This window comes from Pristiophorus japonicus, chromosome 19, assembly GCF_044704955.1.
Source record: "Pristiophorus japonicus isolate sPriJap1 chromosome 19, sPriJap1.hap1, whole genome shotgun sequence".
NCBI classification, from domain to species: Eukaryota; Metazoa; Chordata; class Chondrichthyes; family Pristiophoridae; genus Pristiophorus; species Pristiophorus japonicus.
In genome coordinates, this window is record NC_091995.1 from 73,641,741 (window position 1) to 73,660,740 (window position 19,000).

At 43.5% G+C, this 19,000-nt stretch overlaps 2 protein-coding genes across 2 annotated transcripts in view; both read left to right on the forward strand.

Moving 5' to 3' along the window:
* srebf2 (sterol regulatory element binding transcription factor 2) overlaps positions 1-14,936 on the forward strand; it is a 65,579-nt gene extending 50,643 nt beyond the window's left edge. The window contains exons 14-19 of the mRNA XM_070861608.1: positions 2,263-2,372; positions 5,137-5,269; positions 6,314-6,482; positions 9,016-9,201; positions 12,109-12,220; positions 14,599-14,936. Coding sequence (XP_070717709.1) covers positions 2,263-2,372; positions 5,137-5,269; positions 6,314-6,482; positions 9,016-9,201; positions 12,109-12,220; positions 14,599-14,819 — 931 coding nt within the window. The 3' untranslated portion in view covers positions 14,820-14,936. The remainder of the gene's footprint in view (positions 1-2,262; positions 2,373-5,136; positions 5,270-6,313; positions 6,483-9,015; positions 9,202-12,108; positions 12,221-14,598) is intronic.
* A 3,122-nt stretch (positions 14,937-18,058) lies between these two features.
* LOC139230486 (profilin-3-like) lies at positions 18,059-18,711 on the forward strand. Its single transcript, XM_070862308.1, has one exon. The coding sequence runs from the start codon at positions 18,297-18,299 to the stop codon at positions 18,708-18,710; it is 414 nt and encodes a 137-aa protein (XP_070718409.1). The 5' UTR covers positions 18,059-18,296; the 3' UTR covers position 18,711.
* The last annotated feature ends 289 nt before the right edge of the window (positions 18,712-19,000 follow it).

Here is a 19,000-nt window from a genome sequence, read left to right on the forward strand (position 1 = left end):
CGCAGTACTCCAGGTGCGGCCTCACCAATACCCTGTACAGTTGCAGCAGGACCTCCCTGCTTTTGTACTCCATCCCTCTCGCAATGAAGGCCAACATTCCATTTGCCTTCCTGATTACCTGCTGCACCGCAAAAGAGTTTCATGCACAAGGACCCCCAGGTCCCTCTGCACCTCAGCATGTTGTAATTTCTCCCCATTCAAATAATATTCCCTTTACTGTTTTTTTTCCCCCAAGGTGGATGACCTCACACTTTCCGACATTGTATTCCATCTGCCAAACCTTAGCCCATTCGCTTAACCTATCTAAATCTCTTTTCAGCCTCTCTGTGTCCTCTACACAACCCGCTTTCCCACTAATCTTTGAGTCATCTGCAAATTTTGTTACACTACACTCTGTCCCCTCTTCCAGGTCATCTATGTATATTGTAAACAGTTGTGGTCCCAGCTCCGATCCCTGTGGCACACCACTAACCACTGATTTCCAACCGGAAAAGGACCCATTTATCCCGACTCTCTGCTTTCTGTTCGCCAGCCAATTCTCTATCCATGCTAATACATTTCCTCTGACTCCGCGTACCTTTATCTTCTGCAGTAACCTTTTGTGTGGCACCTTATCGAATGCCTTTTGGAAATCTAAATACACCACATCCATCGGTATACCTCTATCCACCATGCTCGTTATATCCTCAAAGAATTCCAGTAAATTAGTTAAACATGATTTCCCCTTCATAAATCCATGCTGCGTCTGCTTGATTGCACTATTCCTATCTAGATGTCCCGCTATTTCTTCCTTAATGATAGTTTCAAGCATTTTCCCCACTACAGATGTTAAACTAACCGGCCTATAGTTACCTGCCTTTTGTCTGCCCCCTTTTTTAAACAGAGGCGTTACATTAGCTGCTTTCCAATCCGCTGGTACCTCCCCAGAGTCCAGAGAATTTTGGTAGATTATAACTAATGCATCTGCTATAACTTCCGCCATCTCAGACCAGGGGACTTGTCTACCTTGAGTCCCATAGCCTGTCCAGCACTACCCCCCTAGTGATAGTGATTGTCTCAAGGTCCTCCCTTCCCACATTCCTGTGACCAGCAATTTTTGGCATGTTTTTGTGTCTTCCAATGTGAAGACGGAAGCAAAATAATTGTTTAAGGTCTCAGCCATTTCCACATTTCCTATTATTAAATCCCCCTTCTCACCTTCTAAGGGACCAACATTTACTTTAGTCACTCTTTTCCGTTTTATATATCTGTAAAAGCTTTTACTATATGTTTTTATGTTTTGCGCAAGTTTACCTTCGTAATCTATCTTTCCTTTCTTTATTGCTTTTTTAGTCATTCTTTGCTGTTGTTTAAAATTTTCCCAATCCTCTAGTTTCCCACTAACGTTGGCCACCTTATACGCATTGGTCTTTGATTTGATACTCTCCTTTATTTCCTTGGTTATCCACGGCTGGTTATCCCTTCTCTTACCACCCTTTTTCACTGGAATATATTTTTGTTGCGCACTATGAAAGAGCTCCTTAAAAGTCCTCCACTGTTCTTCAATTGTGCCACCGTTTAGTCTGTGTTTCCAGTCTACTTTAGCCAACTCTGCCCTCATCCCACTGTAGTCCCCTTTGTTTAAGCATAGTACGCTCGTTTCTGACACAACTTCCTTACCCTCAATCTGTATTACAAATTCAACCATACTGTGATCACTCATTCCGAGAGGATCTTTTACTAGGAGATCGTTTATTTTTCCTGTCTCATTACACAGGACCAGATCTAAGATAGCTTGCTTCCTTGTAACATACTGTTCTAAGAAACAATCCCATATGCATTCTATGAATTCCTCCTCCAGGCTACCCCGTGCGATTTGAGTTGACCAATCGATATGTAGGTTAAAATCCCCCATGACTACTGCCGATCCTTTTTCACATGCCTCCATTATTCCCTTGATTATTGCCCGCCCCACCGTGAAGTTATTATTTGGGGGCCAGGCAGTAAGGCAGGCGATAACATTCAAGTTGGCTTCTGGAGCGCAACATTCCTTGGCGCTAAGTATTAGCACTGCCGCTAAAACCCTATTCAAGTTGGCGAGAGGTGCTAACATCGCTGCGCCCAGACGAGAACCCTTTTTAGCGCCACTCGCAAGCGTTAACAAGTGGCGCTAAGCTGTTCAATTTTTCTCCCCATATCTTTAATAAAATGCTTACGCTGGATCATTAAGTTCCTGATTTTGTATTTTATAATATATTAACCAAGGTGTATCATCTGTTGCAGGAAGTTCTCTAATGCCTTTGAGTACTTGCAGTTACTTAACACTTGCGCTGACGCAGCCAGGAGTTTGACGCAGGCATTCGCCATTGAATCCAGTCTGAGAACAACCACAGGTGAGAATATACGTGGAATGATCTGATTTTGGGATATCTTGACTTCAGTAATTTTAAAATGAGTGAAAGAATAGTTTTTTTTTAAAGCAGTGGAATTGAAAACGGCCATTCTACCCATCACATCCACTCCCTCCATAGACTAGGTACATTCTTGATGGTCAAAGGCCTTAGCAGTTCTTATAGAAATTAATTTTCAGAATGTTTTCCTTTTTCTGTTTTTCCCCCTGCCCATGTAGTGAACAACTAAAATTAGTAGATTTTCTTATTTATACAACATGTGATTTCCCTACAGTACACTAACCCCAATTTCTTTCCACACTCCCTCCTTGGCCACCATTTCCGATAGCTAATAAGACCAGAGTTCGCAACTACTGTAGGTAGGTGAACCCGCACCTTTCTCTTTCCTCTAATTCCAGAATCCTACCTGAACCCATCCAGGTGGGATAAAAATGGTCAAGGCTCAGTATTCTTTGAACTGTTTATTATACTACGGATAACAAACATCACTGCACTGTTCCCTTTAACTTCAAACAGTAACTTTACCTTCAAACTCTACTGAACCCCAGCGGTCACCCTTGGGAGCATGTTTCCATATGTGCGGTTGACCAAGACTGCCTGCAGTTGCCTTGCTAAAGTTCGTCCCTAAACACACCCCTTTTATAATACAAAGGTCCTACCCATGACAATGAATGATGCAATCCCCCCTTTGATGTACCATTTGATCACCTCCCCACACTGGGCAAAGAAATGTCTGCCTTCTGTTCGATGTTCAACCATTATCACACACTGACAAATTTGCTGGAACTCTTTGAGGATGTAACAAACAGGTTGGATAGAGGGGAACCAGTGGATGTCGTGTATTTGGACTTCCAGAAGGCATTTGACAAGGTGCCACATAAAAGGTTACTGCACAAGATAAAAGTTCATGGGGTTGGGGGTAATATATTAGCATGGATAGAGGATTGGCTAACTAACAGAAAACAGAGAGTCAGGATAAATGGTTCATTCTCTGGTTGGCAATCAGTAACTAGGGGGTGCCGCAGGAATCGGTGCTGGGACCCCAACTATTTACAATCTATATTAACGACTTGGAAGAAAGGACTGAGTGTAACGTAGTCAAGTTTGCTGACGATACAAAGATGGGAGGAAAAGCAATGTGTGAGGAGGACACAACAAATCTGCAAAAGGACATAGACAGGCTAAGTGAGTGGGCAAAAATGTGGCAGATGGAGCATAATGTTGGAAAGTGTGAGGTCATGCACTTTGGCAGAAAAAAAGTTTTGGTTTCCATTTTTACAAAAGGATATACTTGCTTTGGAGGCAGTTCAGAGAAGGTTCACTAGGTTGATTCTGGAGATGAGGGGGTTGACTTATGAGGAAAGGTTGAGTAGGTTGGACCTCTACTCATTGGAATTCAGAAGAATGAGAGATGATCTTATTGAAATGTATAAGATTATGAGGGGGCTTGACAAGGTGGATGCAGAGAGGATGTTTCCACTGATGGGGGAGACCAGAACTGGAGGGCATGATCTTGGAATAAGAGGCGAAGATGCCGACCATTTAAAACTGAGATGAGGAGAAATTTCTTCTCTCAGTAAATGTGTAGAATTCGCTGCCTCAGAGAGCTGTAGAAGCTGGGACATTGAATAAATTGAAGATAGAAATAGACAGTTTCTTAAACGATAAGGGGTTATGGGGAGCGGGCAGGGAAGTGGAGTTGAGTCCATGATCAGATCAGCCATGATCTTATTGAATGGCAGAGCAGGCTCGAGGTGCCGTATGGCCTACTCCTGCTCCTATTTCATATGTTCTTAAACTGTTTTTGATGGGGAGTTTCAGGTCTATTATGGGTTTTTCACTCCTGCAACCAAGTTGACATTAGCATTTCAAACGGGTGAGGCGACCACTCCAGACTTGGTGGGGCTGTAGTCATTACCTGTCCTGTCATTGTGTAGTCTGCCTGCATTTCGTTCCTGCTGGCAGCAGCAGCATCATCATAGGAAGTCCCTCAACATCAAGGAACACTTGCTTCCACTCAGTGAGTTCTCAGGTGACTGTACAGTCCAAAGCGAGAATTGCAGTCTCTGTCACAGGTGGGACAGACAGTGGTTGAAGGAAAGGGCGGGTGGGGAGTCTGCTTTGCCGCACGCTCCTTCCGCTGTCTGCGCTTGGTTTCTGCATGCTCTCGACGACGAGACTTGGTACTCAGAGCCCTCCTGGATGCTCCTCCTTCCACTTTGGGCGGTCTTGGGCCAGGGATTCCCAAGCGCCGGTGGGGATGTTGCACTTTATCAAGGATGCCTTGAGGGTGTCCTTGTAACGCTTCCTCTGCCCACCTGGGGCTTGCTTGCCGTGTAGGAGTTCCAAGTCGAGCGCTTGCTTTGGGAGTCTCGTGTCGGGCATGCGGACGATGTGGCCCGCCCAATGGAGCTGGTTGAGTGTGGTCAGTGCTTCAATGCTGGGGATGTTGGCCTGAGCGAGAACACTGACGTTGGTACGTCTGTCCTCCCAGGTGATTTGCAGCATGTTAACCCTTTAACTGTCACCTTACTTTAAGTTAAAGGCGTCTTCCTGCAGACCTGACTACACTTCATAGAAGCCACTTGGAATAACTGTGTCGCATGTTCTTCAACCTTTAGGAAGAATGCTTTGCACAAAAACCTAAAACATATATTTTATATTTATACAAGCAACTTATAACCATTTTGCATTAGAATAAAGTCATTGCTTGCATCACTAAATTGATCCTTCCTCGCATTGTCAGGTCCGGACCCTGTGAGTAAGTGGTGGACGTTGATTGTTACATTTGCTGTGCACTGGCTTCAGGGTGACGATTCGACAGCAAAGGGGCTGTTCACTGAAGTGGAACGAATCCCCAAATCATTGCAGATGTCTGAGTAAGTCGGCACTTCTCATTCTCCCGAATCACGGGCGGCTAAAGGATGATGCTTTTAAGCAGCGGTAAATGATTTTGGAGATCTGAAATAATTCTCTTCCATAAATAAATGGAGTCTCGTTATAAGAATGTTCCACTTTAATGGAAAGCCCTTCACCAAAGCAGTTGTCATTTTCATAAACATGGGGACAGGAGGCGGCCATTCAGCCCCTCGAGCCTGTTCTGCCATTCAGTTAGATCATAGCATTTCTGTATCTTGACCCCATTTATCCGCCTTGGCTCTGTAACCTTTACTGCCCTCGCCTAACAAAAATCTATCAATCTGTTTTGAAATGTTCAATTGACCACCCCACCCCCCCACCCCCCTCTGCCCCACACCAGCCTCAACAGTTTTTGGGGGAGAGAGTTCCAGATTTCCAACATGCTTTGTGTGAAGAAGTGCTTCCTGGCATCATCCCTGAATGGCCTGGCTCTAATTTTAAGGTTATTCCCTTTGTTCTGGACTCTCCCACCAGAGGAAATTGTTTCTGTCCACCCTATCATCTCCTTTTAACTATAAGTACCTCCATTAGATCACCCCTTAATCTCGAGGGAATGTGAGTCTAGTCTGTGTCCTCCTAATTTAACCCTTTTAGCCCTGGTATTTGAGTCTACATCATTTTAAATGCTCATTATTATAACCTTGCTTCCCCAAAAAATGCAAAGTAAATCACGACCCGAGAGGTTTAGTGGTAATGGATGGGCACGACCGATATTGTCACTTCACACTTTTACACTTGGCACATGAGGGATGATTTTTTTTCCCCCCTGCATACCACAGTTCTGTTAAATAATAGCCCTGAAGACAAAAACATAGGAATTTTAGCAAAGGAGGAGGACAATCGCCAAGTAATAACCAGGACACGCGGGGAGCTTTGATTAGTGATTGTGTCATTTTGTAACCTGCGCTTCCCCTCCAAAAAAAACAATTCAACTCTCTGATAGGAAGTATGTTTATTATGGTATTTCCACTATTGGCTCATTTATTTATTCACTCTATTTATAGAAGCCCGTTGCCAAAGGCAATTCTTCACGTCTATAAGGCTATGCAAGCAACCCTGTTGGGGAAACTAGATGGTCACCAGACAACATTTCTGCATTGTGAGCGGGCCAGTGGATTTCTATGGAACAGCTTAACCGTCTCCAGCCCACACCAGGATACAAACCTTCACAAGGTACGGTATCGTTCATTGATTTCATCCCACTTTGGGATATGGTTTTTGTGCCTAAGCATTAGATTTGCATGGTCACACCTGCAGCTCCACACCTTGCCAAATCGACTTTTGCAGTGGTAGAAATTCTGCTTCATTTGGGGGGGTGGGGGGGGCGGGGGGATGGTGGAGATGGTAAATGCAGGTCCAGGGCGAAATTGTGCTCAGGTCTTTCAGAGAGAAGAGAGATGGTGGCCTCTGTGGTGCATTGTAGTTGCATTGCATGTGCCAGCGATGTTGTGCAATGTGTCTGCAGTGCAATACAGAGGTGCACCCTGGGCATCGAGAAATGAACATGTTTTACAAAAGGCCAACATGCACCATTTTTAGCATGGCGCTTCTGGGCCCCTAATCTGTTTGTAAAAGTTACATTGCATCTAAAGAACAGAAACTAGCCATTTGGCCCAACTGGTCCGTGCCGGTGTTTATGCTCCACACGAGCCTCCTCCCACCCCTCTTAATCTAACCCTATCAGCATAACCTTCTATTTCCTTTCTATCTCGTGTGTTTATTTAGCATCCCCTTAAATGCATCTATGCTATTTGCCTCAACTACTCCATGTGGTAGTGAGTTCCACTGGGTTAAGAAGTTCCTCCTGAATTCCCTATTGGATTTATTAGTGACTACCTTATATTTATGGGCCCTAGTTTTGGTCTCCCCAAAAATTGGAAACATCTTCTCTACGCCTACCCTATCAATTCCTTTCAGAATTTTAATGACCTCTGAGGTGACCCCTCAGCCTTCTCTTTTCTAAAGAAGAGCTCCAGCCTGTTCAGCCTTTCCTGATGGCTATGACCCCTCAGTTCTGGTATTATCCTTGTAAATATTTTTTGCACCTTCTCCAATGCCTCTCCGTTACCAGCTGTGGCAAAGACAGTGGTCAGGCTTCCCTAGAAGTAAAGCCCAAGGTATTTTCCTCCTCCTTCTTTTGAAAAGGTGTCTGATTTCTGCATGAACGTTAGATTTGTATCTCATGCTTGCAGAATCAAACATTAATAGTCTACACCGTGCACTACACTGTCCCAATTGTAATTTAAATGAATGTTATTGCAGGAACAGTAGCATTGTGGTTATGTTACTGGACTAGCAATCCAAAGGCCTGGAGTAATGATCTGGAGACATGTGTTCAAACCCCACAATGGCAGCTGTGGAATTTAAATTCAGTTCATTAACTAAATCTGGAATTTTAAAAAGCTAGTATCAGTAATGGTGACCGTGTTCTGTTGTAAAAGCCCACCTGGATCACTTATTCCTTATCTGGTCTGGCCTATATTGACCCAGATCCAAAACAATGTGGCTGACTCTTAAATATCCTCTGAAATGGCATAGCGAGCCACTTAGTTGTACAAAGAAATATACTAAGCACCACACAGACTGCAATGGTTCAAGAAGACTGTTCACCACCACCTTCTCTGGGCAATTAGGGATGGTCAATTAATGCTGGCCTTGCCAGCGACGCCCACATCCCATGAACGAATTTTTTTAAATTGCTAGTTTTTCCCCGTTGACGCTTGTTAACGGCTACTGACTAACCAGGCTGTCTGTGGAAGATGGTAAAATGTCTTGTAAGTACCCATTGTTCACTGATCCATATCTAGTACCATTTAACTCTTACTTTTGAAGAGCATCATTCATCCTTCAACCAATGCAATTAAAACAGTCTAACTGGTAATTGGTGTCATTGTTGTATGTTGCATCTTGCTAAGCACACATTGTCTGCCACCTTTGCCTGCAAAACACAAAAGTATTCACACTTTTAAAGTAATTCATAAGAATTAGGAGCAGGAGTATGCCAATCAATGAGATCCGGGTTAATCTTCGACCTCAACTCCACTTTCCTGCCCGATCCCCTTGATTCCCCTAGAGTCCAAAAATCTGTCAAGCATGAATTCACCAGCTGTGACGTGCTTCGGGATAGACATGAATACATGGCTTTAAATTAGTCGTCCATCTTGAATTCAAACGTCCTTTTTATTTTATGTATGTGAATTGAAATATCTGTAGCATTTATAATCGTAAGCTGCAACTTATGCAAAAATACTGTAAAACAGTTGAGGAAGTGGTGAAAAGCACAAATTCCAGCTTGTGAACATAAAAGGCAATTTCTCATTATTATCCCCTTTAACATGAATGAAAATGTGATTTATTTTGAGCAATCCAGTAAACAGATTTTTGAATGATAAGGGAGTCAAGTTATGGGGAGTGGGCAGGGAAGTGGAGTTGAGGCCAAGATCAGATCAGCCATGATCTTATTGAATGGCGGAGCAGGCTCGAGGCTCCTATTTCTTATGTTCTTGTTTATAGATGCACTAATCAGTTGTAAAAGTTTTTTTTATATTGTCCTGTCCACTTCGTTTCAATGTTTTTAAGCTGGGTATTTGAGGCAGAATGTAAAAAAGGTGGCAGCAGTGAAATAAACTATTTTACAAGAAGGGGGAAGAAACCCGACTCTGCTATCTGTCTGGTGACAACATTTCTGTTTCTTTGTACTTGGCAGGCTGTGCAGTTGTTGGTCTGCGATATTTTGCTGTCCATTCGTACCACCTTGTGGCAGAAACAGGCAAACTCCAGCCAGGCTGTGGGTGAGACCTACCAAGCTTCGAGTCCAGAACTAAAAGGATTCCAACGAGACCTGAGCAGTCTCCGGAAACTTGGTCAGACATTTAAACCTGCACATCGTAAGGTATGTAAACAGAGCCATGCGCTGATCTTTACAGTTAATACACATTGGGGTGGGGAATTTTCCAAGTAACAGGCCCCATAATGGAAGATCGTGGGCGCATGGGCCAGAATTTTCCTTCCAATGAAACATTACCACGGCTAATAAGCTGGAATACAATTGGCCCTAGTCAGTTTTATACTTTATTTGTAGAGCCAGTTCATTCCAATACATTGTTTTCTTAAAAATGCACAATGGGGCACTTATAGAACATGTTATTGTGTCTCAGAACACTTCAAATACAATGAAAGTCAGTGATTTAGGCAAAGGAGGAATGTTGGTCTTTGGGTAAACTGTCTTGTGTTTTTCAAGTAGTGCCTCATAATTTCTAGCATCTATCTAAGAACCAGAACAGCAGATTTCATCCACAAAATTGGCACTGCCTCAGTACATATTACAGTAATGTAGTCAAGTCCAGGAGCGGGACTTGAAACCATAACCTTCTGACTCTAGTCAGAGACTTTTATCATTAAAACCAAGATTACAGTTCAAAACCAAGATATTGAGACTTGAGCACAAAAATCTAGACTGACTCTCCAGTGGAGTGCTGAAGGAGTGCTGCACTGTCGGAGGTGCCGTCTTTCGGATGAGATATTAAACCGAGGCCCTGTCTACTCTCTCAGGTGGTCCCATGGAAATATTTTTCGAAGAGGAGCGGGGGAGTTCTCCCTGGTGTCCTGCTCAGTATTTATTCCTCAATCAACATCACTAAAAACAGATTATCTGGTCGTCATCACATTGCCGTTTATGGGAGCTTGCTGTGTGCAATTTGACTGCCACTTTTCCTACATTACAACAGTGACTACACTTCAAAAGTACTTTACTGGCTGTAAAGTGCTTTGGAATGTCCTAAGATCGTGAACATGCTATATAAATGCAAGTCTGCCTTTCTGCCTTTTTTTTATACCAGCTGTAAACTAAATGCCAATAAACTTGGATTGATGTTGAGTTGTTACAATGACAGCATTGCTGAAATGCTAATTAATGAGTACATAAATGGCGAGAAACTATTAAATGTTGGTGTTCAGAGAGATTTTCGTGTCCTCCCACAGGAAGCACAGAAAGTTAGCATGCAGGTGCAGCAGCAATAAGGAAGGGAAATGGCACATTGGCCTTTATTGCAAGGGGGTTGGAGTATAAGAATAAGGAAGTCTTGCTACAATTGTATAGGGCTTTGTAGTCCCAAAGGGCTGTGGATGCTGTATCGTTGAGTGTATTCAAGGCTGAGATAGATAGAATTTTGGACTCTAGGGGAATCAAGAGATATGGGGATCGGGTGGAAAAGTGGAGTTGAGGTCGAAGATCAGCCATGATATTGAATGGCGGAGCAGGCTCAAGGGGCCATGTGGCCTACACCTGCTCCTAATTCTTCTGTTCTTGCACCAATCTTAGTTTGCCTCCAGCAGAATTTCATTGACCGTTTCCATTTAATCAAAAAAAAAATCCATTTATATAAAAAAGACGGTTCAGTGAGAAAATAGTTTAAAAGGAGGGCGTATCACCCTCAAAAGAACCTGTAGCTGCTGGTACTCCCTTCTCTTAATGTTGGAGAGAAAACAGGAAAGGGGTACTGAGGTTGAATGATCAGCCATGATCTTATTGAATGGTGGTGCAGGCTCGAAGGGCCGTATGGCCTACTCCTGCACCTATTTTCTATGTTTCTACATATAATTTGAGGAGAGACTTGAGACAGTGGGACTGTTTCCACTGGCGCAGAGGTGACTAAGACACTATTTAATCAGTGTTTAAAATGATGAAGGGTTTTGGTCGGGAAAGGCTATTTCTCCTGGTTGGAGAGTCAGTGGTGATGCTTGAGGATGTATTTATTTGCTCAGAGGGTTGTTGGGGCATGAAGAGAGACGAGTGGTTGAGGCAGAAACCAAGGCACTTTTTACGGGGAAATTGGATAATATTTGATACCGAGAACGATGCAGTGCAGGGTGCTAGAATTAGTTTTGGATTGTTGTAGCAAAGAAACAGCATAGAAAAGAGAATTGCTGCATTCCGTGCTGTAAACGTCCACGGTTTTTCAATGCAACTGCAATACAACAACTTGCATTTATATAGCGCCTTTAACGTAATCAAATGTCCCATGGCGCTTTACGTGAGTGTTCTCCAACAAACTTTGACACCGAGCCACATAAGGAAATGTTAGGACAGCTGACCAAAAGCTTGATCAGAGGTAAGTTTTAAGAAACATGTTAAAGGAGGGGAGAGAGGTGAAGTTTGGGAAGTCCAGAACCAGGGGTCACAGTCTTAAGGATAAGGGGTAAGCCATTTAGGACCGAGATGAGGAGAAACTTCTTCATTCAGAGTCGCTAACCTGTGGAATTCTCTACCGCAGAGAGTTGTTGGATATATTCAAGATGGAGTTAGATATGGCCTTTATGGCTAAAAACGGATCAAGGGGTATGGAGAGAAAGCAGTAAAGGGGTACTGAGGTGAATGATCAGCCATGATATTGAATGGTGGTGCAGGCTCGAAGGGCCGAATGACCTACTCCTGCACCTATTTTCTATGAAGAGATTTACAGAGGGAAATCCTGAGCTTGGGGCCTCGGTAGCTGAAGGCACGGCCGCCAATGGCGGAGTGATGAAAATCGGCAATACGCAAGAGGCAGAATTGGAGGAGCGCAGAGATCTCAGAAGGCTGTAGGACTGAAGGAGGTTACAGAGATAGGGAGGGGGGCGGGGAGGCCATGGAGGGATTTGAAAACTAGGATGAGCATGTTAAAATCGAGACGTTGCTGGACCGGGAACCAATGCAGGTCATCGAGCACTCTGGTGATGGGCGAACGGGTGTTTGTATCAGATTATACAATTGTTGGGTGTTTTAATAGTTTTTGTCGTTGTGCTTGACATTTCTTTTTAGATGTTTTTGCATGAAGCAACTGTTCGGTTAATGGCGGGTGCAAGCCCAACTCGAACCCACCAGCTTCTGGAGCACAGTCTGAGACGACGTACTTCACACCCCATCCAACAAGGTGAATACATTTTATACCAGTAGTCCAGCTTTCACTGCTGACGGTTTTGGTGTACAATCTAGTAGGTCATCCTGATGAGATAGTATTGTTGCAGATAGAAATATGATCTTGATTTTCAACTATTTTAAAACGTGTTACATTGTGCCTTGTATCTTTTTGTGTTCATAGAATCGTACAGCACAGAAAGAGGCTTTTCAGCACATTGCGCTTGTGCCGGCTCTTTGAACAAGCTATCCAATTAGTCCCATTCCCCTTCTCTTTCTCCACAGCCTTGTTGAAAATCAATAGCATGTTCCCCCCCCCCCCCCTCCCCCCTTTCAAGTAATTATTAAATTCCCTTGCGCAAATTACTATTGAATCTGCTTCCACTACCCTTTCAGGTAGTGCATTCCAGATCATCATAACTTGCTGCATGAAAAAAAATTCTCCTCCTCTCCCCTCTTGGGTCAGCTGTGGCTCAGTGGGCAGCGCGCACTCACCTCCTTGAGTCAGTAGGTTGTGGATTCAAGTCCCACTTTAGGGACTTGAGCACAAAAATCTAGGCTGACACTCCAGTGCAGTGCTGAGGGAGTGCTGCACTGTCAGAGGTGCCGTGAAACCGAGTCTGCTCTCAGGTGGACGTGAAAGATCCCGCGGCACTATTTTGAAGAAGAGCAGCGGAGTTCTCCCTGGTGTCCTGGCCAATATTTATCCCTCAATCAACATAACAAAAATAAATTATCTGGTCATTATCACATTGCTGTTTGTGGGAGCTTGCTGAGTGTAAATTGGCTGCCGCGTTTGCTACATTACAACACTGACGACACTCCAAAAGTACTTCATTGGCTGTAAAGCGCTTTGAGATGCCTGGTGGTCGTGAAAGGCGCTATAGGAAGTGCAAGTTCTTCTCTGGTTCTTTTGCCAGTTACTTTAAATCTGTGTCCTCTGGTTACCGACCCTCCTGCCACTGGAAACCATTTCTCATTATTTACTCTATCAAAACCACTCATAATTTTGGGCACCTCTTAAATCTCCCCTTAATGTTCTCTGCTTCAAGGAGAACAATCCAAACTTCTCTAGTCTCTCCATGTAATTGTAGTCCCTCATCCCTGATTCTAGTAAATTTCCTCTGCACCCTCTCCAAGGCCTTGACATCCTTCCTAACATGTGGTGCCCAGAATTGGACACAATTTGTAGCAAGGTGATTCAGAAGGTTTTGTTGCTGTGCGTACAAGGAGTTTTCTTTTATGAATGCTAGTCACTATTTAGAAAGCTGATGCACAAGTCGTGACTTCCAAATCAATGTGTGGGGCTGTGTCCACATGGAATGTTGAGCTTACCGAGGAACTGTAGCCCATTTGAATTGTCCCATAAAATTTTTTGTCCTTGTTTACAAATTCCTCAATAGCCTCGCATCACCCTTCCACAGTCTTCACTCTTCTGTTCTAGTCTACTGTATATCTCTTTTCCCCCTCCTAGTCTCTACCGTCAGTGGCCAGGCCTTCAGTCGTCATACACCTGAACTCTGGAATTCAATCAAAGATCCAGGATTCCTGTCCAAAATGACACATTTTAGCATGCATATTCTAAATTGTTCATATGCAAACCCTTTTAGATGTTTTTTAAATCTGACTGATTCCTGGGCTGAAGGGATTGTCCTATGACGAGAGATTGAGTAGACTAGGCCTATATTCTCTAGAGTTTAGAAGAATGAGGGGTGATCTCATTGAAACATACAAAATTCTTACAGGGCTTGACAGGGTAGATGCAGGGAGGCTGTTTCCCCCTGGCTTGGGAGTTTAGAACCAGGGGTCACAGTCTCAGAATAAGGGGCCGGCCATTTAGGACTTGGATGAGGAGAAATTTCTTCACTCAAAGGGTGGTGAATCTTTGAAATTCTCCAGATCGGATATTAAGGGAATATGGGGATAGTGCAGCAAACTGGAGTTGAGGTAATATCCAAAATCTATCGATCTCGGTCTTGAATATACTCAACGATTGAGCATCCACAGCCCTTTGGGTAGAGAATTCCAAAGATTCACCACCCTCTGAGTGAAGAAATTTCTCCTCATCTAAGGAATGGCGGAGCAGGCTCAAGGGGCCGAATGGCCTACTCCTGCTCCTAATTCTTATGTTCTTTGTTTTCCATTGCAATGAAGGTGTTTGCTCGTTTATTTTAAGCAGCGAAGCAACTATTGTTACAATAGCAAACAGAATTGCAGGCTGGTTTAGCATCTTGAAACTTTACTCTGTGAAAATCAGCAAGGTTGCTTTTTTTAAAAATTAGAATAACCTGTACAGCACAACAGGAAGTACATGTTTGGAATTCCAATAAATGAGCCTCAAATGCATTAAATGAGAACAGAGTTGCAAAAATATTTTATACTTTTTTTAAACAGGTGAATTGGACACACTTCCAGGCCAGAGAGAGAGAGCGACGGCCATACTCCTGGCATGCCGTCACCTTCCCCTCTCTTTTCTTTCCTCTCCGGGTCAGAGAGCAGTCATGCTGGCCGAGGCTGCACGTACGCTGGAGAAACTCGGGGACAAGCGGTCTGTCAGCGACTGCCAGCAGGTGATCATGAAGCTGGGCAGTGGCACCACGATTGCAGCAAGCTGATCCAACGCAGCCTGCTGCAGACTCTTCTCCCCTCTGACCAGGTCGTACCGTCGTGTCCTAATCAACGAGCAAAGGCACCAGCAGGCGTTTCAGAGACTGAACCATTTCCTTCTGGGGGGGGGGTAGGGGGTGTGGGGAGGGTGGGGGTGAGGGATGGGAAAGGCAAATTGGCAAATTCACTGAAAAGATATTTTCACAATTTTACTTGCAGCTGGGATTGTTTGAGTGTGAAGGTTGCCTTTCACTGATTGCTAATGATAATCCAGCAGTTCATTCCCAAGTGGTCCAGTATCATTTTTCATTCCCAACCACCCTGGCCTGTCTGATACTGGTATACCACTGCAGAGGACCATTAGCACATTGTTGCCTTGCGTGTTGCCCACCATTATATTCTCTGGAGTCTGCGGTTCTCAACCCGAGAGTACAATCGGCTGGTATCAAAATTCCTATTTGCTCAATATTTTAAATAACTTATTATATTGTTACAGTCTCTTGCTTTGCTCTTGGATGGAGTTGCGTCTTGGGAATGTAATTTATCATGTACGAGTTTGGGACAAGAGCCATTTTTTAGATTTCATATGTAAAGAAACCAGAATTTTTTTTTTTAAATCAGCAAGCCAAACGAGCCTGTCCGTTTTGTAGATCAGCTCCGTCTAACTGCTTTGTCACTATATAATCTCAACTACTTTGTCCAGAGACGCGCCAGATTGACCTTTGAACCTACTTGTGCTGTCCGCTTAGATAGCCATCCCTGGTAACTTATTCCACGACTTGGCTACCCTTTGGGTGGGAAAAATTGGAGGGTGTTTATTGCCGCTGTGTTTTATTGAGACTATTTTCTTTTTACAGATTTGAGTTCCCAGGATCAGTTTTAGTCCTTGCTCAGTGAGCTCACGCGCTTGAGCAGGTGCTCCACTGGGAATATCCGAAATGCAATTTTTATGTAAATAGCACCAAAGTTCTGCTTTTTAAGTCTTACGTTTTAAGTCTTGCAGTGTAATTCTCTGGCACTAACGCACACCAGTGGACTGACACTGGTCTCAAATGGGTGACTCCACTTAGCCCTATTTTTTTTAAACTCTGCAAGTCCTAGCAAGCTTCAGTTTAAAAGGTAACTTTAGGCAGATCTGTGCTCTCGGGTGGATGAACAAGATCCCACGGCATCACTTCAAAGAAGAGCAGGGGAGTTTTCCCCGGTGACCTGGCCAATATTTATCCCTCCATCAACATCACTTTTTTTAAAAAAAACAGATGATCTGGCCATTATCACATTGCTCTTGGGAGCTTGCTGTGCGCAAATTGCCTGCCGTGTTTCCCACATTACAACAGTGACTACAGTTCAAAAAGTGGCTGTAGAGCACTTTGGAATGTCTGGTGGTCGTGAAAGGTGCTATAGAAATATAAGTATTTTTCTTTTTTCCAGATACATTTGCTATAGTGTAAGTGTAGGGTTGATTGGACTTTATAGAAACAGTCCTTGCCCGTCGCCACCAAACAAATGCTCAATGCTGGTAGCTCATGGGCACAAGTCCAATTGGCACTCACACTTGTACTGACAGACTGATATATTTTGAATAGCGATGGAGCCACAATTGGTGATTTGAATGGTATAAAGCACAGATCAGAAGATCATTTTAGATCATTGGGTCCATTACTGCATTTCAAAGTAATTTTATGAGCATACCCCCCCCCAAAAAAAAGTGCCATAGGAGGTGACTTGTGAGTTACCCGGTGGACCTATACCAGCAACAGAAAGATAGATACAAATTCTCTGTAAAACCATGATTTACTCCCATACCAGTTCCTAGTTCAGTAAAGTGGAAAGTAGACCCGTCTTGCCCAGTAATGCTGTTGGATCAGACGGATACATGTAGTAGTATTAGGCAATCCCTCGGGGTCAAGGATGACCAGCTTCCACACCAAAGAAAACAAGTTCTCGGGTGTTTTCATGAGGGACCTGAAGTTCCAGGTCCAGAACTTCATTTTGAAGTGTAGAAGATGCCTGTGTATAAATTCTTTTAACGTGGAATGGCCATTGCACACCAGCCACCACATGGACTAGACAGAGCTAGGTCTTGGTCCAGTGGCAAGGGTTACCCAAGATGACTGGAGACCAGCTCTGCTGCACAGACCAAGCGCGTGCTGCTGCAGACTGCGGTTTCTCTGTACAATGCAGTGGCTGTACATAAGGGACGGGCTACTCAGTTAGATGGTTCAGACCATGAATTTCCTTCATCGCATTGTTACTGTAAATATTTAGTAAGCGCAAGTACCTTGCAGTTTATTTTCCGGGTTGGGCATGTGAAAAACATTTTTTCTAATTATGGTTGGTGTTTTATTTAAAGGATAAGTATCATGAATATGTAGAATGATTTTGAGGCATTTTTTTGCAACAGATTAAAATACTTCAATGTCGAAATATTTGTCTGGAATTTCTTATTTTGTGATGGGGACACAATAAATATCTGATTTACAGTCCACACTGTTTATTTCCATTCTACAACCACCCAGTTCACTTATCCAAATGATTCCTTTCCCACGTATCTAGTCTCCAGTGTTTTTCCCTGTCTCCCCAGGATTGAGGAGTCAGTGTTGTGATCTATTAGCAGAATGTCCGATTTCCCTGGGTTGACTGGTAAAACACAGATGGCAATATGCAAGGGGAGTCAAAAGTGTCATTTGAGATTGGGTAGTCACAGTTCATTCAGTTCCTGGTGCACAACACAAAACTTAATTCAGCACTAATGGCATGGCTGGCATAGGAAATGAAAAATATTACATGGAATGTACAGCACAGAAACAGACCATTCGGCCCAACTCATCCATGCCAGTGTTTATGTTCCACACAAGCCTCCTCACACCCCTCTTCATCTCACCCTATCAGCATAACCTTTTGTTCCTTTATCCTTCACATGCTTCTCTAGCCTCCCCTTAAATGCATCGATACTATTCACCTCAACTACTCCCTTGTGGTAGCGAGTTCCACATTCTCACCACTCTCTGGGTAAAGACATTTCTCACGAATTTCCTATTGGATTTATTAGTGACTCTCTTGTATTTATGGCCCCTAGTTCAGGCCTCCCCCACAAGTGGAAACATCTCTTCGTCTATCCTTTAAAGTCTTAAAAGTAATCAGGTCATACTGATTACTTTTGATATTGAGTAATAACTAGTTTTATAAACATGAAAGTGTTCCACTTAATCAGGACATATTTTATTTCTTAGCTAATTAATGCATTGTCTTGAAACCTGTATATAAAATACCCTACTTGTCACAGCAACTAGCACTGGTGAAACTGACACCTATAAAGAGATGATGTTATCTTTATGATGTCACAGATTGCTATTTTGATGTCATAATGATGTGTCACTTTACAAAGCTGTTGCCTGTTAAGTCCTTTCACATTAATGATCTGCTGTTGGTGAGACATCATCAAGGAGAGTTGTGTTTGAAATCAATCTTCGATCAAGGAGAGAATGTCTGACTGGAAGAATTATATCAACAGTATATTGAAGGATAAGAATGTGGAAGATGCGGCCATTGTGGGCCACGCTGACAACAGGTCCGTCTGGGCTTCCAAGCCCGGTGGCGTGTTGGCCGCCATCTCCCCACAGGAGGTCAGCATGTTAATAGGACAGGATCGCAAGGCTTTCTTAATAACTGGCATCACCATCGGGGGTAAGAAGTGCTCGGTCATCAGGGACAACCTTATGATCAACAATGACGGAGTGATGGACGTCAGGATGAAGGGCGGTCAAGGCAAGAGCATCTGCATTGGCAAAACCATCAAGACCATGGTGTTTGTGATGGGCAAAAAGGGAGTCCATGGTGGCCTACTCAACAAGAAGGTCCACGACATGGACAGCTATCTGAAACAAAAGGGCATCTAAAAGAGAGCTGCTTGACAGGATTCTTTGAGCATAAGAATTTCTAAACTGATAAATAAAGTCTACTTGAATACAATCTTTTACTTTCTTAGCGTCTGATTTTCAGGTGGTTGCAAAAGTTGTTCTAATGTTGAGAGTTGGTAAACGGAACACGCTTTCTGTGAGCTCGCTCGTCGGAAGAGGAAAGGAAAAAGTTTATATAACTCCTTTCACCACCTCAGGATGTTGAAAAGCACTTCATAGCCAATTCACTTTTTTTCTGAAGTGTGATCACATGCTGCAGCTAATTTGCA